The sequence below is a fragment of the Micromesistius poutassou genome (genome assembly GCF_964030765.1).
Source record: "Micromesistius poutassou genome assembly, chromosome: 12".
Taxonomy (NCBI): Eukaryota; Metazoa; Chordata; class Actinopteri; order Gadiformes; family Gadidae; genus Micromesistius; species Micromesistius poutassou.
In genome coordinates this window covers 6105682-6129526 of record NC_140282.1, presented here as the reverse complement: position 1 = coordinate 6129526, position 23845 = coordinate 6105682, and the positions used below count along the sequence as shown (strand labels likewise).

General features: G+C 41.9%; 2 protein-coding genes across 2 annotated transcripts in view; both read left to right on the top strand.

Annotated features, from left to right (window-relative positions):
* itga11a (integrin, alpha 11a) overlaps positions 1 to 23845 on the top strand; it is a 74984-nt gene that overhangs the window by 20105 nt on the left and 31034 nt on the right. Inside the window, exons 5-13 of the mRNA XM_084476277.1 lie at positions 3768 to 3882; positions 4006 to 4133; positions 4351 to 4499; positions 4981 to 5125; positions 5664 to 5829; positions 6023 to 6093; positions 9395 to 9539; positions 10960 to 11108; positions 21869 to 22012. Of these exons, the coding sequence (XP_084332403.1) occupies positions 3768 to 3882; positions 4006 to 4133; positions 4351 to 4499; positions 4981 to 5125; positions 5664 to 5829; positions 6023 to 6093; positions 9395 to 9539; positions 10960 to 11108; positions 21869 to 22012 (1212 nt within the window). The remainder of the gene's footprint in view (positions 1 to 3767; positions 3883 to 4005; positions 4134 to 4350; positions 4500 to 4980; positions 5126 to 5663; positions 5830 to 6022; positions 6094 to 9394; positions 9540 to 10959; positions 11109 to 21868; positions 22013 to 23845) is intronic.
* LOC311356054 (uncharacterized protein) lies at positions 1306 to 2874 on the top strand (the record flags this gene model as incomplete). The annotated part of the gene is given in 3 exon segments (XM_084475838.1): positions 1306 to 1756; positions 1759 to 2234; positions 2473 to 2874. Coding segments are annotated over 3 exon segments (1329 nt in total).

Sequence of the window (23845 nt, the reverse complement as noted above, 5' to 3'; positions counted from 1 at the left end):
TGGTGCATCGGATTGGGTTATAAAAACTGTAACCGCCGGCTACAGGCTCCAATTTGCGTCCACTCCTCCCCGTTTCAACGGGATACTGCAGTCGCAGGCCCGTGGAGAGAAAGCTTGTGTTTTACAGGAGGAAATCACCTCTTTAAAAGACAAGATGGCAATTCGTATAGTGCCACCGGAGAAAAACCAAAGCGGTTTTTACTCGAGGTACTTTCTGGTCCCAAAGAAGGGAGGGAGCCTGCGGCCGATACTGGATTTACGCGCTCTGAACAGATACATGAGACAGTACAGTTTCAGGATGCTGACGCACGCCGCTCTTGTACGCTTCGTGCGCCTGGGAGACTGGTTCACAAGCGTAGATCTGACGAACGCTTATTTCCATATCCCCATTTATCCCCCTCACAGAAAATATCTCAGGTTCGCCTTCCAGGGCGTAACGTACGAGTATTTGGTTCTCCCGTTCGGCCTTTCGTTAAGCCCACGGGTGTTTGTGAAATGCACGGAGGCTGCTATCGCGCCCCTCAGGTTGAAGGGAATGCGTATGGCTACGTACATAGACGACTGGCTTCTGGCCACACAGTCGCCCCAGGAGGCTCAGTGCAAACCAGTTTGCTCATATCGCACCTGATGTCCCTGGGTTTCACGATAAATGTGAAAAAGAGTGTTTTGATCCCTACTCAAAACATAACGTTCATAGGCTTGTGCCTCGATTCAGTGGCGCTCAAAGCACGTTTATCCGCGGAGAGGGTGGAAGCCTTTCAGGCTTGTCTGGCACTTTTCCGCAGGGGGACGATGTTGACGTTCAGGACGTGCCTCAGACTGTTGGGTCTGATGGCGTCGGCGCTGGTAGTAGTCCCACTTGGCCGCCTACATATGAGGCCGGTTCAGCGGTGGGTTGCATCACTCAAACTGAACCCGATGCGCCATGGCCATCGCCGAGTGTTGATCTCCATGTCGTGCGTCTTGGCGCTGCGCCCTTGGCGACGCGTGTCCTTTTTGACTGCGGCCGTTACCATGGGAACTATCCTGGCAAGGAAGGTCCTTTCGACGGATGCCTCTCGGGCGGGCTGGGGAGCCGTATACGAGGGCAGAACAATAAATGGCACGTGGAGTTCGCATATGCAGTTTGTTCACATAAACTGCCTGGAACTTCAGGCGGTGTCACTGGCGCTGAAACATTTCCTTCCCTTTCTGAGAAAGCAACATGTTCTAGTCAGGACGGACAATACCACGGTGGTGGCGTATATAAACCGTCAGGGGGGGCTACGCTCCCCTCAAATGCACACGTTGGCACACAGACTGACCATGTGGGGCAACGCTCACCTGTTGTCTCTGAGGGCAACGCACGTGCCAGGCGCACGGAACTGGGGAGCAGATTTGATGTCCAGGGGCGACCCTCGCTACAAAGACTGGAAACTCCACAGCGTGGTCGTGAACCAGATATGGGAGAGATACGGTCGAGCGGAGGTCGATCTCTTTGCGTCAGAGGAGAACACTCAGTGCCCTCTGTTCTATTCCCTAACCGGTCAGAGCGCCCCGATGGGGCTGGATGCTTTGGCACACGAGTGGCCGCGCGTCCTCCTGTATGCTTTCCCCCCATTAGAACTGATCATTCCTACTCTCGCCAGAGTGCGAGAGAGGGGTCATGCGCTGATCCTTATAGCCCCCCGTTGGCCGGGGAAATATTGGTTGGCAGAAATGGTCCAGTTGCTGTGCAGCCAGCCTTGGCCTCTGCCTTTACGCAGGGATCTCCTGACGCAGGCGCACGGGGAAATCTTCCATCCTCATCCGGAGCGCATGGCTCTGTGGGCCTGGCCCGTGAAAGGATGAACCTAACGACTGCTGGACTCCCATGGAATGTCATTACGACTATCCAGGGCGCCAGGGCCTCCTCTACTCGTTACGCATATGACGGGAAATGGCGTGCGTTCGATGAATGGTGCGTGAAAGCTGGGGAAATAGCTTTCCAGAGTCCCGTGCCTGTTATTCTGACGTTTCTACAGGACCTGCTGGATAAAGGCAGGGCCTTCTCCACTGTCAAAGTGTACTTGGCCGCTATATCGGCTTGTCACATAGGTTTTGGGGACAAAACGGCAGGCCAGCATCCTATAGTTTGCCGGTTTATGAAGGGTGCACGCCGTCTTCGGCCAGTGTCGCGGAACTTGACTGCTCCGTGGGATTTATCTACGGTGCTTGATGCGCTGTCACGCCCACCGTTTGAGCCCTTACAACAGGTAGAGCTTAAGACGCTCTCGTTTAAAAAAGGCTTTGTTGCTCGCGTTGGCCTCGGCTAAACGCGTAAGTGACATCCATGCGCTGTCGGTGAGCCCAGCGTGTATGCAGTTTTTGCGGGGGAACTCAAAGGTTTTATTGAAGCCGAATCCTGCGTTTGTTCCCAAGGTATTTGACTCTGCGTCGTCATACCGCCCTATTGAGCTGTCGGCTTTCCATTCTCCTCCTTTCTCCTCCCAGGAGCAGGAGCGGCTGAATGCGCTCTGCCCGGTGCGGGCTTTGCGCGTCTATGTTGATAGGACAGCTGGATTCAGGAAATCGGAGCAGCTGTTTGTATCATGTGCTACGTCACACTTGGGGAAGCCTCTCTCGAAGCAGCGTTTGTCACACTGGATCGTGGAGGCTATAGCCATGGCCTATGATAGCTTGGGTTTGGAACCCCCTATTGGCCTGCGCGCACATTCAACTCGCGGCATGGCCGCATCCTGGGCATTGTTTCAGGGGGTCTCAGTGGAAGAGATATGTGCGGCTGCCAGCTGGGCGACGCCTCACACTTTCGCTAGATTCTACAAGTTGGATGTTACTGCGCCTAATCTGTCTCACACAGTCTTGAGCGTTGGATCAGTGAACATGCCTGTTTGATGGGTTTTGCACTGGTACTTCTTTGGCAATACGGGAGTTACTATATCCCATAGTGAGATACCGAGCAAATGTTGAAAGAAAACTTAAGGTTAAGAAATTAACCAAGGTTTTCTGATACATGAGTGAGGTATCTCACCAGACCACCCTCCTTGCCCGGAGCGAGGAAGAGGTGTTTGCCTATAGACTGAAGAGATGACGTGACGACGGGACTTATGTAGTAGGAGGGAGTCCCTCCTCTGCAAGCAGACGTCACGTCTGTTGGCCAGTCACGACTGGCGTAGTGTAAAATTGCTTCTGGGGGACAGCGCGAGGGGCGTGTCCCATAGTGAGATACCTCACTCATGTATCAGAAAACCTTGGTTAATTTCTTAACCTTAAGTTAATTGGGATGTACAAAGAGAATCTGCGTGAAATCGTGCTTACGCAAGGATTGATACATCCGGATTTATTTGTGCGCAGCTGCTTTCCAGATTTTGGCGTCCGCAAAGTTTTAGTCAGAAATCCACGCAAGTCTTTGTACATGAGGCCCCAGGACCGCTACTAACTGAGTTAGACTGTTTGACAATCTGGCGATGAATGATTGAGAAGCTGGAGTATATAAACAGGAAGCGTTGATTAAGATGATCATCAGGTGTGTCTGGTTGAGGTGCAGAAACTCTGGAGAAGTTGGAGTCAGCTAGCTCCGCCCATAACAAGATACACAAAGACAGACAAACCACACAGTGATTCCAGCTCCCTCTAGAATCCACGGCAGACTCCGGAACAGATACAATATTATAATAATTTTTGAGTGAACCAAGAACAAGTATGGCATTGAGAAAGCAAAGAATTGGGACACTGACATGAATCATTTATTTCCCCATTCCATATATGACACATATTTGATCTCTCAGGCCTGTGGGCCTTTGTGGTCCTACGAGTGTGGCAGTTCCTACTACAGCACTGGGATATGCTCCAGAGTGAACTCAAGCTTTAAGTTCTCCAGAACCATCGCTCCAGCCTTTCAAAGTAAGACCAAATTATTTATTCTTTATTTTGTTTCTGTGGTTTTGACAGACAATTATTTTGGTGTTGTTTTGAGATGAAACTGTACTCCAGGCCATACTCCATCTCCATATTCTTTCCATTCAGGATGTGAAACCTTCATGGACATCATGATCGTTCTGGATGGCTCCAACTCCATCTACCCATGGTATGAAGTGCAGGCCTTTCTCATCAACATCCTGCAGAAGTTTTACGTCGGACCGGGACAAATTCAGGTGTGTGTATGCTTAGATAGGATTTCCCACATTGGAGGTGTTGCATGTAAAAAAATATAACTATTATTAGGTTTTTATTGTTCTCTCATTGTACTTGTAATTCAAGTTGTTGGCCTGTGTGCTACTATAGGATAATTCTATCCGGAAAAAAAATTTAATTGTTCGAAAACGTTATCACGTGAGAGTCACCTCATTGCAGCTGTTTCTCTACCGTCAGGTTGGAGTTGTTCAGTATGGGGAAAAGGTAGTGCATGAGTTCCAACTGAGTGACTACCAGTCTGTCGAGGAGGTGGTGAAGAGGGCGCGCAGGATTGAGCAACGTGGAGGAGAGGAGACCAACACAGCTCTCGGCATTAAAGTGGCGCGGTAATGCCTTCCACAGCCCCCACAATGCCCTGCTCAACACCCGCATCAATAATCATTCATTTTATTCAGAAAATACCATCATATATTATATTTATATATATATAGATAAATATAATTATATCCTATCCTATAATGAATAAACCTATAGCTATGACTCAGCTCAGTAAACAAGAGACAACAGTCATATGGGCGTTTTGATTTTCCTATTTAGGGGAAAGAAAAAATATATATACATAAAAGTTGTAAGCCATTTTAAAACATTGCTTATAATTGTCAGTGCTTTCTTAGTATTTCTGAGTATAATTTCCCTGACCAGATCCTTGACCGCCCATCGGGTTAAATTAAGTAACCTGGGGGATTGAGGAGTTGTGTGAAGTATATTCCCTTAACATTTCAAACTACAGACAACATACCCTTATTTTGACGTTATTCAAGATATCTACAACTTGAAAGTTGCATGTTTAAATATGGATCTGTACAGCTCGGAAGGATTCAAACAAGGAGGCCGTCGGGGTGCAAAGAAGGTGATGATCGTGATAACAGACGGAGAGTCTCATGACAGCCCAGACCTCCAGCAGGTCATCGAGGACTGCGAGAAGGACGGCATCACTCGCTACGCAATTGCCGTAAGTGTTCACTGGTATTGTTCTAATCATCTAGGCTACCAGAGACCTTTTGAGGGTCACAATCACAAGATTCAAAGGTTGATTGGTTCACAAGCCTAGCTCCAGCACTAACCCAGTTAGGTTACCTCCAGCAGGGGACTCAACGTCAGTGTCTGGGTATTCTTCCCAGTGCTATGAGAAGTTCCGTTCACTAAATCCACCGGAAAAGGTGGATCTGTGCTGCAAAAGTCAAGAAAGAAAGAAAAGCCAAATTCAAAGCTACAGCGCAGTAAAAGCTGTAGCTGCTCCAGACCACAGTTGATGCTTGCCACTCAGTATGGTTAATGACATTCTCCGTCAAACCCGGTGGTGACGTTGGTTTATTGGCATCTAATAAGAGGTCTGAAGTAATTTCGTTGGTGAACCCAGTGGAATTGTTGACCGTATTGACATGGTGCCCTTAAATGGCTGTATCAAACAAAGTACTCCTTGTGATTGAAGATAGCTGACGATAAAGATATATTAAATGGATTGGAATTCACCTCTGTTTTTTGTTTAGGTTCTTGGCTACTACAACCGTCGAGGAATCAATCCTGAAGCCTTTCTCAATGAAATCAAATACATTGCTAGTGACCCGGACGACAAACATTTCTTTAACGTAACGGATGAGTCGGCTTTAAAGGACATCGTGGATGCTCTTGGAGAACGCATCTTCAGTTTAGAAGGTATTTGCAAAGTATTTCCACAGATGTTTCTTGGAACTTAAGCATAACATAAAGCACTATAAGATACCGTATGAAAACGCCAATATCTCTTTTACACATGGTTCACGTGCTGTCATCATGTGTTTATTGGAGTGAGGAATGCTCTGTGTTCTTGGGTACTGCTAAACTTCCAAAACCTGTTGGGTTTCCTCAGGGACCAGTAAAAATGGGACAGCGTTTGGTCTCCAGATGTCCCAGGCTGGCTTCTCCTCTCACAACATTGAGGTAATGTTCACATCTGCCAGCACATCTCCACATACCAACTGCTAATAAACAACAACAAACAGCATCCTCCATATGTTTTTCTGGCTTTTATTTTTTATACATTATGACTAATTCACAGTCTCCTCAAGACTATATTGTCCTTCCCCAACCCCTCTCTCTCTCTCTCTCTCTCTCTCTCGCTTTCAGTGCTTCAGGTCATGCTGATAATGATTTCAGAGCCCTGTGGCAGTATATCCACAAAAGTATTTTCCACCTCAGCCACCAGTAGTATCCCCAGGGAGAGACATATTAGTCAGGGGTTGAGAGATGCTTGAGACAGCGGCCCATTTGACTTATTTTTGGTTCCCAGACTATAGGCAGTTTTTTCTCTCCTGCTCCTTCTTCAGTTATATGATGCTTTGATGCTATCCCAGAGTGGATCTCTGCAGGTGTGTTGGCTTGCAGGCTTGCAGTGACACATCTTAAGCAGAGCGATATGACAGGGACACGTTAAAGTATACACAGTGTACTTCTCTCACTAATTTATTTTTTTGACTCCCCCCCTTCCCCCTCACCCATTATTCCACAGTTGACAAGCGCTGATGCGACAGCTTTGATATTTTATTTCCAGCTTTCCTGCACAGCGCTACTTGTCTAGGGAGCAATAAAGATATCTGGTGCTTTAGACCAAAAACAATAAATACAGACCAGAGGTTGCAGCTGGGTGGCAGGAATGACTGGAAACTCCGTCCTCAAGACTGCATTCCAGGGATGGCGCTGGAGAAGCTTGAAGGCTGGTGTCAACTATGAACTTGGAGTGTTGAGAGCAGGATCAAATGTTATTTGCCCACCAAAAATAAAAAGTCGGGTCTTAAATGGAGAAAAGCATGCCATCACAGAGCCCAGATGGTTTCATTGAACGTTACATGTGCCAGCTTCGGAATATTGCTTATGTCATATATATCCAGACGTGGCATGCGTCTTAGCAATTCCTCTATGTACCATTTTACTATACTCACGGCCCCTCAAGAATAGTGTTTAACATTAGCTTCTTACCATACATGTGGACTCCGGATTTGATAGAGCTTTGTATCTAATAGGGTTTGATTCTTTCAAAAACTTTTTAACAAAGACTTTACGTTGAGCATGACTTGGATATCAATGAGTTACTGGGTGTACTCTGTGTGCATTTCATTATGCTCATTCATGTTTCTTGGACTTAGCTATTATCTCCCTGCACTGATGTCAAATTGGCAAGCGGAAAGGCCACTCAACCACAATTATGGCCTGCTCTGAAATAATGATGACTGAAAAAAACAAGCCAGGACATATTGTAGAATTGCTCAGTACCTTAAATGGCAAAATAACTGGTACATAATGTTGTTTTGGAAGTTGATTCAATTACCATAGTGACCATTTGCGCCAAACAGAGAACCACAAAACCTTACATTGCTGACAGACATTTCACGTTGTGCTAAACCAAGTTTGGTAACAAGGCTTTTCCATTTCTTGAGAAAGAATAACAAGTGATTCAACATATGCTAACATTGGAAAATACTTTCTCGGCATATTGTGAACAGCAGGAAACTGAGCAGATTAGGGACCTTTAAAGTTTTATTTTCATGGATTCAAAGTGTGGTTAATAAAGCTAACCACGTTAGTAATTCCATTCTACATCTCCTCCAGTGGGAAATTATTTACCAAACTAATAAAGCATTAACTTTAGGAAACTCAAGATGATGTTTCTCATGAGGTTCGGTAACGCTTTATATTAAGGTCCTTGTAATAAGCCTTAGTTAATAGGTAATAAGACCCTTATTATATTCTTATTAACATTAATTGGTGTTAAGACTATATATAAGTGTTAATAATAACAAAATAAACATGTTTATTGTGAGATTATAAGACTTTAATAAGCACTTATAAGAAACGTGTTAACTATTTATTGTTTGCTTAATAACATTATTAGTCTTATGAGTTTCTTATAGTTGTTAATAAAAACATTACAAACACATTTATTCAGTCTTACCAACGCACATGTTGAGCGAGTCGTGAGTGTGATCAGTTTTGTGCCTCATATCAGATCCTTTAAAGGCTTTTATTTTGAAGGTTGTGAAACCGCAAGTTCTGTTCATGTAAGTGGCCGAAGGCTTCGGCTTGACGCCTATGCTTGACGAAGTGTTTGACGAACGTTTAGAGAACATCGGAATCGTCACCACGCCAAACGGTCTGTGAAAAATAACAACTGACAGACAAAAGACAGGAGCAAGCACAGAAAACGTGGATAAGAGGAAGAGGTCCGAACTGGAGGATGACTATTCTGGTACGTTTAAAAATGTAATGCTATAGTAACGTTAGCTGGTTCTAGCTAGCTTGCTGTTTGCTAGCACACTTTTTCGGCTTACATTACTTTCTTTCAGAGGCTTTGGCGTGCGCAATTTTTGAGCTAACGTTTAGCTTATGCTATCATATGAAACTAGGTAAGAATATCTCATTTTAACAGTTGTGTCATTTATACACTTGTCTCTACACAGTAACAAGAAAGACCAGCCAGAACAATTCCCAACCATCCCCCGAGGCCATGGAGATGCCGTTTTTCTTAATGTTGATATATTTTTCATTAAAGTTCTGATTTTTTTTAAATTAAGAAAGAGCTGTCACTTGTTTTTGTGCTTCACCGCCATATCATTGTATTTACATGTCGTTTTTTTATTTCACATTTTATCAACCTTGACAACATGTAGTACTCATTAACTGTTAGTAAGTGTATATTAAATGACTTATTAACCTTAATAAGCATTGTTCCCGCTTTAGATCCCGTACCTGCAAAATGCATAATTAACTGTTAAATAAAGGACTTATTAACCTTAATATGCATTGTTCCCGCTTTAGATCCCTTTCCTGCAAAATGCTTAATTAGCAGTTTAATAAAGGAGTTATTAACCTTAATAGGCATAACAAATGCATAGTAAAGGTTTAACAATTACATAATAGGTAAGACACAATAAATGGGTTTGTAATGAGTTTATTAACAACTATAAAAAAAACTCATAAACGATTAATGTTATTAGGCAATCAATAAATAGTTAACAAGTTTATTATAATTGATTATAAAAGTTGTATAATCTCACAATAAACATGATTATTATGTTATTAACACTTAAAGATAATCTTATTAACACAAATTAATGTTAATAACCATTTAATAAGGGTCTTATTACCTAACTAAGGCTTATTACAAGGACCTTAATATAAAGTGTTACCAGCTGGGGTATTCTAACACAATGTAGTGTCAGCCTTTCACCTGTCTCTTTCCCTGCAGGACGGCATCTTGGTGGGAGCCGTAGGGGCTTATGACTGGAATGGAGCCGTGCTGAAGGAGACCCGGCAAGGGAAGGTGATCCCCCCTAAGTCCTCCTACACTCAGGAGTTCCCTGAAGAGCTCAAGAACCACGGGGCCTACCTGGGTGAGTAGGAGGGTTGGCCGGGTCCAGTTAGACTATATCATGTGCGGCACTACTAAACAAAAGGTAGGGTTGTGGGACAGCCCAAAGCCGTTGTCCATGTATGCCTATGGAGTTGAGTGTTGGAAGTCCAACTTCGTATTCTCCACCTTGGTGCTGTGCTCAAAGTTCAAACTATTTCAACATGACCCCGGTTATCACTGACCTCTCGAAGATCGTCCAATCAGGTGACAGGTTTGTTTGACATTCTAAAATCAACAGAATCAGAACACCAACAGCTTTCTTTAGTTCTAAACTTAAATACATTTAATGATTTAAAACTGCTGAACACACAGATACAACCCAGATAAAAGCATGAGCTTAATAATTGCAATGTAATGTAATTGCTGAGGCAGCTGAGGATAATGTTTTACTAGCTTAATACATTGCATATCCCCATAGATGGCTATGTATATCCATACAGGTGCAGGTAGCTGCCCCACCATTAAAGCTGATTTAATTGAATTTAAGATGAGTTTACCCATTCTCTATATTTAAATTCTCCTTGGGCAGAAGAGAGCAAGATTTTTTAAATAATCAACCCATACAAACTCAACCTCCCTCTCCACTCCCTCCAACCCTTTATTTTCTGTGACAATAAGAATATAATGTTTGCGCTAATTTGATTGACAGACCAGATGGATTCCCTGATTGGTTTGGAATGGCCTAAAATTGAAATGGTCTCACATAGAAACAGTCAACTCTAAACAGATATTTTCACAGAGCATATTATTCAGGCAGAGCTCTGCCATTTCAAACAGATTATACTCAAATTATAGCTCTTAAATCGTACCTACACACCTTTAATGTATAGATTAAGAAATATAACACTGTTCTGACGAATACATATTTCTGTGTACCACTGCTGGTCTGTTTTTAAAATGTGTGGATATACATTATTCTTCACCTTGAGATAGACACACTGCTTTGCGGAGTGCTTATATCATCTACGTATAATATATTTGGCAATTACCAATGACATATTTATGCATCTGACATTGGGGTCAAAGTTAACACTGTTCCTTGAGTACCATGAGAATGGTGCTTTAAATCACTTTAACATGCGTGGGTGAGAGAAAACAGCACCCTTTTTACTGTTAAATAAATATAACAATAGATATATATTTACATTTTGGGATTATTGCTTTCATTTTAATTATGCAAAAGTTGTAAATTGTAGGTATTGAGCTATACACGTTCCATCTTTCCAAGCAGAGAAGCATGGACAAGTATTATAGGGCCTAGCAAGAGGAAAAGAGAATAAACCCACAAATACCTTTCCAATAAATTATGGTAATTGTACCATCACCCATAAAAAATGCTTTTAAAATGTCCATAGTGTTAGTTATGGTGGTCTTAAAGTGAGTTTTCCCTGTGCCGCCAGGTTATGCAGTAACATCTGTGGTTTCGGCCAAAAGTGGTCGTCTGCTTGTTGCTGGAGCCCCACGCTTCAACCACACTGGCAAAGTCATCATCTTCACCCTGAAGAACACCGGAAACCTCACCATTCTGCATTCACTCAAAGGCCAGCAGGTAAACTCTAATAATGTATATTTAATGCTATGCTAAGTGTTTCTCCAGCAACATTGTACCAATTTACAATACAGTGAATGCTCCATGAGAAAAATGAGTACTGTTTTAACATTGTCCCCGCTGCATCTGTGCGATCCCTGTGTTAGCAACAAGCTCTGTGCCAATGAGTTCCACTGCCACAGCACTCGGTTAAGGTACTCATGAGGTCTGTACTGTCAGATTTAGTTTACGCTGCATTGGGGAATATTCAGACTATGTCCGTCTATGTCTATTCTCTAACCTAATAGAACCATGGTCCAGTGGTTCCCATTTTTAATGATTGTGCCTCAAGGATATTTCTAATAACCCCTTAAGTATGAATTTGAACCACCTTCTTTCCTGCATAAGAATTCAATGAAACCTCTCTAACCAATAGCTAAACTTAACTACTTCAACTTTTTTCCTTAACACTAACATGTGGAAGTGTGAACCTCATTCTAAACATAAAAAAATGCACATCCCTAAACTTACTATTTTTGCCCTAATTACCCTCAATGCAATACCTAAACCTAGCTAAAAAAAGCATTAGGTAGGTTCAAACCTGCCATCGTTATCAAAGGCAAGCATTCTACCCAACTCAACATCTGTGTGTCCTTATTTTTACTTGGTCACCGTGGAGACCAGTTACCAGACGACCACATCTGGCAGTCTTCAATGGTTTCACCACACTCATAAATGTTTCATAATCAGATTTTGCCATCCAAGGAAACTCAACCCTCTGTGAAGGTGTCCCTAACAGTCAAACTTGACATCGGAAACTCTTTGTTTTTATAATCCCTCTTGATTTGGCTCTTCAGCAGACCTTTGTATCTGTTGCAGTTCATTAAATCAGCTTGTCTTCATAAAGTTACTAGTAATACAATTATAAATAGAAGTCATTTCAATCAGTATAAGAAATTGTATTTTAATGAGGCCACGAGGCCCGAGGCCATGTAGGTTTTGGTCCAGGCTCTTGTCATCTTGTGTCTAGACTACTGCAACTGCGTGTCCCCCTACATGTGCCATTAGACCTCTGCAGCTCATCTAGAAAGCAGCTGCCCTGCTGGTCTTCAACCTACTAGTTCTCTCACACTACTCCGCTCCTCTGCACCCTGCACTTGTTGCTGCTTGATGTAGATTTACTATAAGGGTGCAGCAAACCTCACTATGTTGCCAGCTAAACAAAATATTGATTGTTTGCTGTCCTGGCTCCACAATGATGGAACGGGCTCCCCACCGACTCCAGGACAGCAGAAACCTTACACATCTTCTGTTCGGAATGCATCTTGACCCAAGACAAAACCAACAATTTAAGATGCCTTTCTCTATCTCTTGATAATGTATCTATAATGTCATACTTGAAGCTGTTGTCTTTTATGATTAAAGGACAATCCCGGTATTTTGAACATTGAGCCCCCTTTCTGGTTTGTCTAGGATGAAATAGAGTGGTTGACACCGAAATTTGGACTATTGGTCCTGTCTCGGATATTTGGCTCATTTCAAATCGCCCCTGCCTGCTTCAGAATGGCTGTCTATGAGGATTCACAAACTAGGAATGGGTCAGAATATTTGATTATTCAATTATTCGAGGGTCAAAGTCGATTTTTAACATTTGGACTGTTAACATTTTTTCCCATTCAAATAAACAAGAATTAACGGACGGAACTAATGTTGGTTCTGTAGCACTATTATTATTTTTTTATTATTATATATATTTTTATTATTAATCATGTACAGAAAAACAATATACACAATACACAAGCATAAATATTAACATATATGCATACAACACAAACACTGATCACTGTTAAAGTTTGTTTTTTTGCGTTTAAGATATTAAGTGATTTCTTGCCGATGATCCATGGCTGCCTTTGTGAATGTCGGCACACATCGAATAATCGATTATTCGTTCATACCACCCACTGATTATTCATCCCTATCACAAACCTGTCCTTAAAACAACCCTAAACGTTTTCAGAAATGTGCAACTCACCGAGTGGTAAGTGGTAGGGGTAGGAAAAATAATAGATTCTTCGATGCATTGCGATTCTCTCTAGAACTATTCCGTCTCAATGCAGAAAAATTAATAATCGAAAACAAATTAAATAAAAAAAATATATATATATTATATATATATATTTTTTTTAATTAAATTTGTTTGCCTGCTGCAGAGCGCTACAGAAAACTAATTTCTGCCTACGGGTTCTCTGCACAGAGAACCGACTTTATCTAATATAAAACATTAGATAAGGTAATTCATCTGTTGATTGTCTTTAATGATCATCACACAAGTAGGAAGTGATTAGCAAACTCTGAGTAGCAAAGTCAGATGTATCCATATATTTTTGAAAAACCCGCATGGAAATGTACATAAAAAAATAGTTGAATTGAGATGCATCGATAATCATTTTATAATCGAATCGTTGACCTCTGAATCGAAATTGAATTGAATCGTGAGGTGCCAAGAGATTCCCACCCCTAGAAAGTGGTGTTCGTTGATGTTCCAAATCAAGTATCGTAGCGAAATACAGTTTCTGACGTGTTTTATTTGGCATTTTGTAAATCCCATTGAAACGGAAACTGGACCAGAACCGGAAACGGAAATTGGGCTGTTTACGTTTGGCTGTAGTCTTTTCGCTCAGTTCTCCGCATCAACAGTAGGGCTAGAACTGAACGAAAAGACTACAACCAGCTAGGGGTGCACGATAATTATCGGGCAGATAACAGAAATTATTACGTCATTCCGGTAAGTCCGATATCATGATGAATAGCCCCGATAACATAGCCTATATAATTTCAGTGCCCCGCTCCCACTAACGCTAAATGAAAGGTCTTATCGTAACCCTAAAAGTACACATCATAGCCCCGATAACAATCATTACAATACATGAGTTCACAGCTGCACGCGTATATTGAAAATGTTTTTTTTTATTATTATGTTTCCTGCTGTCGGCTCCCAGACCGTAGTCAAGGAGCACAGCACCGATGTTCTCTCGGGGGTACCACCCTTCACTTTGACCGGCAGTGGGTCTGTTTATAGGTCGGAATATGGTCGGAATGAAGCGGCCGCCGATGATTGATGAGCTGGGTACTTTATTCTTAGTTTTACTAATGTTACAATACACGTTTGCACAGACACAATCTGACTCGTTCACTACTTCACTAAACTGACACACGTTACTAGGGATGCACCGAAATGAAAATTCTTGGCCGAAACCGAAAACCGAAAATGAGGAAACCAAGGCCGAAAACCGAAAACCAAAACACCAAAATAAATTATTATGCCAATTATTAGTAGGCCTACCATTGCATTTATAGCTATGACTGTGTACTAACCTCACTAAAAGCAAGGCATTGCAATTCAAAGAATAAATCAATTACAATTATTAAAAGTATAAAAATATTTATTTAGCACTGAAAAAACAACAACACCGTTTTCCGTTTTGCACTTTGCAGACGGCATTGTTCAATATTGCGATGACGATATGACTTGCGATAAATAAACAAATATTGAATGCATATTAGCTATACAGTTCCTGTCTTTCTGCTTTAATAGGTAGACGGTTGGGGGGGGGGGGCGGAGTTGTTGACGGGGGGGGGGGGGGGTTCGATCGATAATAGAAAATGCGCAGATCTTTTTTTTTATTTGTGTGCTCGTGCCGCCCCCCCTGTAATGCCGCCCCGGGCATTTATTCACAAACATTTATTCACAAATATATTATATTTTTTGCCAAGCAGAGCCAGCCAGTCCTGTGCACGTATGCAAATTAGCCATGTGTGCTAAACAGAAGAAGGGCCCTATCTTGCACCCGGTGCAATTGACTTTCTACACCGACGCATGTGTCGTTGCTAGTTTGCACCCGGCGCAAAGCTGATTTACCCCCGCAGCAACCAGGCACCACTACACTTGCGCCTGGAGAGGCATGTCGGCGAAAAGCAGGGGCGTGTTCCGGCGCAAATGATACTTGGTGCTATTTTAGTCATCTAAAAAATGCGCCAATGCAATTGCGCCACTGACTGAAAAATACCTGGTCTATAGTGGATAGCGCAGTTGTTGTTGCTATTTTGACGTGCCATGGCAGGTCGGAACTAGCCTACGCTTACACACACGTAGGCTATACACAGCACAAACATGCAAACTATTAACCTGATTTAAATATTATGATGTCAAAGATTATTCATACATGTGAAACTGCATAGAAATAGCGTGTGGATTGTGGAAACATTTTTTTTCCATAGGGCTGCATGAATGAACATGAATGAAGTATAGTAGGCTATGCCATGCGTTAAAATAATAATAATAACAATAATACATTCGAGCAAAGTATATTCCAGGCTTCCAAAACAAAATCTAGTTTTAGGGTAAATGATTGGTTAAATTATTTGGGAAAGAGCAGCTGATACAGTGGTAAGTACTTGTACTTTTAAATCAATGCATCTGCAAACACTGTAGCTACAGCAAACACATATGTTCTTGACCCAGACATCGTGTACAAGCCCATTACTAGGATTGATGAGTATTTGATCGTGAGAAAACAGTTTTACCGCGAGTGAGTGTTTAAAAGAATGAATGAATGCTGGTGATGCTTGGTGCGCGTGTGTCTGCACGTCTAAACACACGCAAATTAAACACGTAACGCATAATGAAGTCCATGGCGATGTATATTAACAGGGGAACACATACATATTATGAACACAAGTCGATAACGATAATGTATACAATACTGGTAACAAACAATGTTTGTTAATGTATTGCCGCATATCATTAAATAGACCCACAGTTGCAGCCATCGAGGACTGCGTCCGCATATCATATGTTTTAAGTTGTCTTTGCCGCAATTCACATGACGAATCAGTGTTTCTGAAGTTGGAGAAGAAAACGCTATTCCATGTGTTAATTATGTCTATTATTTGGCCATAAACGGAGCCATTTGAAGTTTGAAATTCATGTGGCCATGCATCTGTCTCAGCGGAGAATGCAAACGCGCTGTCAAAATATCAACTCATCAAGTCAAAATGCGCTGGCTCTTGAAGGGGATGGGAGATGCCACTCTCAAAAAGCTCATTTATCAAAGCTCAAAGCTCTCATTTATCTCACCGTCATAATAGCAACAACGCCATAGAACCACCCACAAAGTAGGCTACTTTGCCTTTGCGCCTTGACGTCTGCTAAGTATGCTATAGGCCTACTGCATGAGAAAATTTTGGTCGATATTGCGCAACAATCGGGAGATGGGGACCCCCCCGAATATTGAAGGGTATTTCGCACACTGGGTGAGGGTTACGGTTATGGTTAGGGTTAGGTTTAGGGTTAGGAGTCAGCGTGTGAGTTTGCCTGACAGGCTGCTGTCCAATCCTAGCGAACTTTTTCCGGATTCCGCCTACGAAAAACACAGTCACGACAGGGGAACATAGGACCCGGGGAACATAGGTACGCTCCCGCCGACGGCTAGCTGGGGCTTCATCTGATTGGCCAAATGGTGTGAATGCATGGCGTATGTATCCAGGGCTCCATCTGATAGGTCAAATGTTTGCATGCTGAGTGTGAATGCATGGCATGTGTAAATAAAATGATTTTTCTTATTCATCGCGTTTCAGGCATCTTTTGCGATGTGTTAACCGCGCATGTTCATATCGCGATGGCGATGAAAATACGATTTATCGGTCAGCCCTACACTCCCTGTTTTCTCAGTTAAACACAGATATCAACTACATTTGGCCCAGTGTTAGTTAGATGTGAAATGAAGCAAAAAAAGACGCTCTCTTCCCCCGGTAATGCAGTCATTCGCGACGCCTTTCTCATTCGTTGTTTCTTCTATTTGTCTGTAACTCATGCTCCAATCTTTCATCGATCGATGCGGATGTTGTGGATGCAACGGAATATATGATGCATTGCTGCAGCAGCATTTAAGATGATCGCGATGAGTTCTGCCCTTTCTGCCTCCGTTGCTGCAGTCAAACCAAAACACACCTGAGTGACAGGGGCCTGCGAACCTCTACCCTACGTCATATCCCGCCCCTTGCAAGCCAGCCCCCCTAAACCCCCTGTCGATTCTACTGATGTCTACACGACAATGTCATGATCTTAGGTCATGATCATATATATGTATATGTGTGTGTGTTATCGGTTATCGGTATCGGTATCGGCCTTTAGGAGCTGAAAGTTATCGGTTATCGGTATTGGTTAAAAAAAAGTTATCGTGCATCCCTACAACCAGCCCCTCCTTCCGTTCCGGTCAATGTGCAATTAGTCTTCTAACAGAAATCAATGGATTTGCAAAATGCCAAATAAAACACGACAGAAACAGTATTTCGCTACGATACTTGATTTGGAGCTTCAACGAACACCACTAACCACTCGGTGAGTTGCACATTTCTGAAAACAAGCGTTTAGGGTTGTTTTAAGGACAGGTTTGTGAATGCCCATAAACAGCCATTCTGAAGCAGGCAGGAGCGATTTGAAATTAGCCAAATATCCGAGACAGGACCAATAGTCAAAATTTCGGTGTCAACCATCCTAGACAAACCAGAAAGGGGGCTCAATGTTCAAAATACTGGAATTGTCCTTTAATTGTATGTATTTGTATGATTCTTTGGAATTTCTGAGCTGTATCTTCATGGTTAAATGCACTTATTGTAAGTCACTTTGGATATAAGTGTCAGCTACATAAATGTAATGTAATATTTAACAACAGTTTAGATTTAGTTAAGATAATAGACAATTGTGTATGAATATATGTATACACACATATATATATATATATATATATATATATATATATATATATATATATATATATATATATGTGTGTGTGAATAGATCTCACTCTCTCTCTCTCGCTCTCTCGCTCTTTCTCTCTCTCTCTCTCTATATATATTAGGGCTGGGCAAGTTAACACATTATTATAGCGTTACATAATTTATTAAATATCGCCAACAATTATTTTATCTCGCATTCACAGTTTTTATTATTTATTTTATTATTGTAAAAGTCTGTTGATCACTGGCTTTTATTTAGTAAAAGTCCATCGATAGCAAGCCTAGTAGAGATGCGCGGTTGGCGGTCATACCCGCGGACACCGCGGATAATCTGCGGGGCGGGTGGATTGTGTGCAAAAAACTTGAATGAATTCCGCCCAGCGCTCGTCTGCTGGTTTCTATCAGCATTCCACTGTGCGACTGTATGCCCTCACACATTGGTGAAATCATATGCTGGATGCTTTATTCTTTCTATGTGGTTTTTAGTTAATGATCGGGTGCTAATAAGACCACATTGGCTATGTAATCGCTGACAACAGGGGACATTTCATAGTGGATGGTGGAAACCGGGACATTTTAGTGTCCTGACGGCCTTTTGTCGGGACTCGGAACACACAACTCAAAATCGTGACTGTCCCTGCAAAACCCGGACGTCTTGTCAACCTATACTATAATGAATGATGATCGGGCGGGTGGGTCAATTGTTGAAAAAAACATTGCTTTGGGTGGATGGCGGGTAGATTATTGATATTAAGCAGCGAGTGCGGATGACATTACAGCTCATCCGCGCATCTTTAGAGCCTAGTATGGACTGCTGCGCATGACTGCTGCGGCGCTCACAGGAAAGAGGAAACAGTCAGAAAATAATTTGCGGATAAACAAACATGGAGAAGGGTACAGAACTTTTACATTGCCGTTTTCATTTTAAAGTTCTTCCAGACGGCGCAGTCGACAGAGCCAAGTTATTTGTAACCACTGCAACCACTGTTGAATTTTCTTACCCCGGAGTACTTCCAGTCTGAAATACTACCTAAATGCAATACAGTTGATACCAGCAAATCATTCAGAAATGTTACAGCACTTTTGTTCTTATGGCAGTACATTTACAATAAAAGTGCGCTATACACTACTTTTGAATTCATTATAGAATTTTGCTTATAACAATGCGATTAATCGCGGTTAATCACAGGAACTCATGCGATTAACATGATTAAAACTTTTAATCGTTGCCCGGCCCCTGGGCATTAAAAGTTTTAATCGCGATTAATCGCATAGTATTGGTGAGTTAACTTGCGATTAATCACACTTTAAAAATTATATTTATACACTCCAATTGAAGTTAAATTTGATTATCAAATGGAATGACACATTATCATTCATACCAAATGTACTTAATAATCAAAAACTAGACCAAGTGATCTTGAGGGAGTTTTATTGACTCACTCAGGGTGGGTTGAATATGAAACTTACGGAACACAACCGATTTGGGAATTGTAAACAGGCAGTTAATTAGTACAATTGTAAACCAACAGTTACTACAAGTGTAGTTATATTCAAATATGTAGTGCCACAGATTTGGGAATTGTAATCAGGCAGTCACTTACCGCAAGTGTAATTGAATGTAAAGTAAGTGGAACTAAAAACAAAAAATATTTCTGATATGGATGTTGACATTCTGTGAGCAAAACCTTTCAAAATCAAATAAAAAATAAAAAGAACATGCGTTAATGCGTCAATTTGTTAGCCTGGCTATTGCCAGACCAAGCTCAATTGTAGATTGCACATTGGTCTGGGGAAGCTGCTGTCATTTTCTTCAGCACAAGAGGTGTGATCAACGGGCGGAGTTAAATTGACTCTGTACGCAATTGGCTGCTTGCCGTTGCTTCCCAGTCGTCATTGTGTTAAACCAGCCAATAGCACCAGGGGGAAAAGCCAGCTTGGTGATTGGCTCCCGCAAAAATGTATCAAAACTAGAAAGAAATGTATTGCTCATCTCCAGAACCTTCTGCAGGGCGAACTCAAATCGCCAGCAGAATGGGCGGGGCTACCCACTCTATCAATTTGTATTAATCGCGTTAAAATAAGATTGCGTTAACGTGTAATGAACGCGTTAACTTGCCCAGCCCTAATATATATATATATATATATACACTATATATATATATACACTACTATTATCAGCCTACTTCTACTACTATTAGAGCGATGCTCAGTACTGTAAGGCCTTGTCTCTGAGAGTGTATTACATCCCATCCAAAAGATATTGCTTGAATAAGTTCATCCTGACATCCAATGGCAAAAAAATATGTTTCTACACACAGCTGTTTCCTGTTTGGAAGGCAGTCACTGACTCTCTAGCCAATGACACTCAGTCTTCCTTTAGCGTCTAGACAGGCCTCCCACGCTACTGACACAATACAGAACCCTATTTAACCTTCCTGACTCTAGTTGAAAGCCCCTGCAGACCACCAGCAAGTCATCAAACAGCCTGTGATTAGTCAAGCATTGAGGACAAATGCTTTGTTTTTTTTCTATATGAGAGTATGCCATACTTATAGTTATTGGGGGTCAAGAAGCTGCCAGACAACCATTGTTATTCTACATTTTCCTATTATTATTATTATTATTATTATTCAGCCATGGGAGTCTATGGCAGCCCATAGAAGGGCATAGTAAAAAGTTATGCACACTGATTCAGGACAGTCCCATGATCCCTCACAGCAATTTTGGGATCACTAGCTCAAGAGCTCTAGCGCCACCAACAGGTCAAAGTTGGGCATGCATTCATGTTTATAACTTTTGACCCATTCATCCAATTTTCACAAACAAGGTATCATTAGAATTCTTGGCCCAAGCCGAGTTCAATGTAGTCGTTTTCCGCCCTAACTTATCAAAAAGTGTTTCAAAACTGAATTCAAAACTGTTTGGCCGCGACAGCCAATCAAATTCGACCGCAAAGCCACCAAACAGTAAGTAAGCCAATTTCTCAGCAGCCCTTTGACATATCATAACCTAACTTGGTACATATACCCATGACATCATCATGGGGACACTCATTCAATTTGGTGACCTTTGACCTCTAGGGGGCGCTGTAATTAATGAAGATGTGTTTTAACTCCTCTTTCTTCACATGAGTATATTTCAAACTTATTGTCAATGTCTGGTGATACTGTCAGACTTCCCCATATAGCAAATTAATTATTTCTCATGGGAATTTGGCCTCCATGTTGAAATTTGTCAAAATGAATAGTACATATCCACAGGCCACAAATTCTGTCGAATCTTTATGAAACTTGCCAAATATGATCTTCAGACCAAGCTGAACACGTGTCAAACAGCTTTTTCAAATTCAAAACCATTTGGCTGTGACAGCCAATCAACGAGACGGCTAAAGCCGCCAAACAGGAAGTAAGCCCATTTCTCAGCAACTCTTTAACATATCATAGTTTTATGACCCTGTCCTGATGATGCAAATGTCACCAAAATAATTTGGTGACATTTGACCTCTAGGGGGGGCTGTAAAACCATGATTTAGTGTGATCAGTCTATCTTTTATTTTTTGAAACTTGTTGCTGTGGCTACTCTGGTCTATTCTGCTTGCGGATGCGTTGTGTTACCTTACGACGACGTGCACGATCAACGCACCAAATGATCGCAGAATACGTATGGCAGCCCTGATCCGTAGGTGTATGCGTTGTTAGCAGCAAGTCTATTCCAGCCCATAGAAAGCAACTTCAATGTATTTTCGTTGCGATAACCATTTGGCAATAGCTTTCATTGTAAGTGAAATTACCGAGACATGTATACCAAAATTTGTTAATGGATTCTGCTTGGCCCCCTCATTGCTGCTCGCAGCTATATTTTTAATTTGTTGTTTTCATTTGGCCAGTAAGGGATGGACTAACTACTATAAAGTGCACGGTGAACACAGAGGCACTTAAAAAATTACTTTGTGTGTGTGTGTGTGTGTGTGTTCCCTGCAGATCGGCTCCTACTATGGCAGTGTGATAGCCCCTCTGGATATAGACGGAGACGGAGTGACAGACAATCTCCTGGTGGCGGCGCCCATGTTTTTCAGTGGAGGAATGGAGAAGGGCAAGGTCTACATCTACAGAGTCACAGAGCTGGTGTGTATACGCCACCCTACAGACACACTCACACGCAAGTGTGCATTTACACGAGCATTTGAACACACACACCTCTAGCACATACACTACTTCTAACTCACTTGTTTATCTGTACACACGCATATACACAAACATGTACACAGAGACACACAAACCCCCCCACACACACAATGTTGGTTGGAGGTGCTCAGGAACAAAATGTGAAAGAAAAATGTTCGGTCGGACACAGGTTGGTGTAGAAGACATTGATCAGGTAAAGCAAAAGAAAAAATATTAAAAAAAAAAAAAAAATTGCTTCTCTAATTGCCACGATTAAATGTAGAGGGGAAGCATTCACAGAAATACACAAAAAATAGATACACATGTATATATATATGTATCTAAACATATGCACAACACACAAAACAACAAGGAAAATTAGTGCTAATCTTTGAACTATGTTGGCCAACTATGTAAGGCACACAGATATATGAATGTGGTCAGAACCTGTGCAAACACACATTCTTGGGCCCAGCAGACCCTAATCAAAAAGTGTCCTGCGTATTGCGAAAATGAGTGAATCAGACTGCCCCACACTACAGGGCATTGCAATACACACCAAGACAAACTCCTGGTGCCTTCCAGCTCACCAGTGAAATACTCTGGATCTGCAGGTAGACGAACCACTCCAAGTCATGCAGGTCTGATATCCTTGCCAGTTGACACAGTGCTAGTTGACTTGCTATTTTACTTGGATGAATTGAGAAAGGAAAGAATTCACCTCTTTGAGGAAGTCTTTTTATTTAGGGTTGGAAGAAAGTAGTTTTTTTAGCGGAAGAAATGTCTGGGGATGTCCCTGCTCATGAGACATGAATGTCAGTTAACCTGCTCCATTACTCTTCAGGTTTTTGAAATATTACGTTGGCTCGATAGAGCAGACCAGCTGCTTGGATACTATCATCACTGTACTGCCAGTACAGTCCACAGTATTTAGTTCTCCTGCAGACACAGACTGACAGACAGACTGACAGACAGAACTATGATTGCAGGAAAATACTTTTATTTAATTTGAGATATGATCACCCCAAAAAATCCCTTGTGACTTGTTGTCCCTTGTCGTTGTTGTGGTAAGGGAGCTTGTGTACCTCATTGAACCCTGAGAGCTATGGCGGTGGGAGGCAACTCCTGACAGGTTTTACCAAACTGGACAGGTTGTGGGCGAGGAGTCAGACAAAACACAAACAACCTCTCATGACAGAGCCTTTTGAGGAACCCAATACATAATTTCTATGAGAAAATGTATAGTTTAAAGATCCACATGGCGGTCATCTTGAAAAATGCTGCCATCTTGAAATTTCAAGTAGTTGTGGGTGTGTATTGTCAATGGCAACTGCTCATGCCAATTTTCATGTTTGTATCATAAATTGAAAGATTGTAGCACTTAACTGCTCCACTATTGGAGAGGTTGGTTACCTTTTTTTATTTACTCATGGGATGACTCATGAAGTGATGAGTTATCATTCGGTCTGAGGCAGAACCAATGACTCAACACACTATCTTGTCTGACTCCCTCAGCCTTGATGTCTCGCTTTAATTCACAACCATCAGTTCCGTTCGCTCTTTGCATCAGCAGTTTCCTTTCAAATCATGGTCATTATTTATACTGCATTATTTAGACTGCTGAAACAGAACTATTTTTGAATCAAGCATTATTGGAACACCAAGTAGAAAATTTATTTCCACAGTCACACGCATAGGATTCTAATTTCAAATACAAATTCAGTCTTCAGAGATTTACCATCCCAACCACATCCCCCAAAGTCGCTTTATGTTGGACATACAACAAGAATAGCT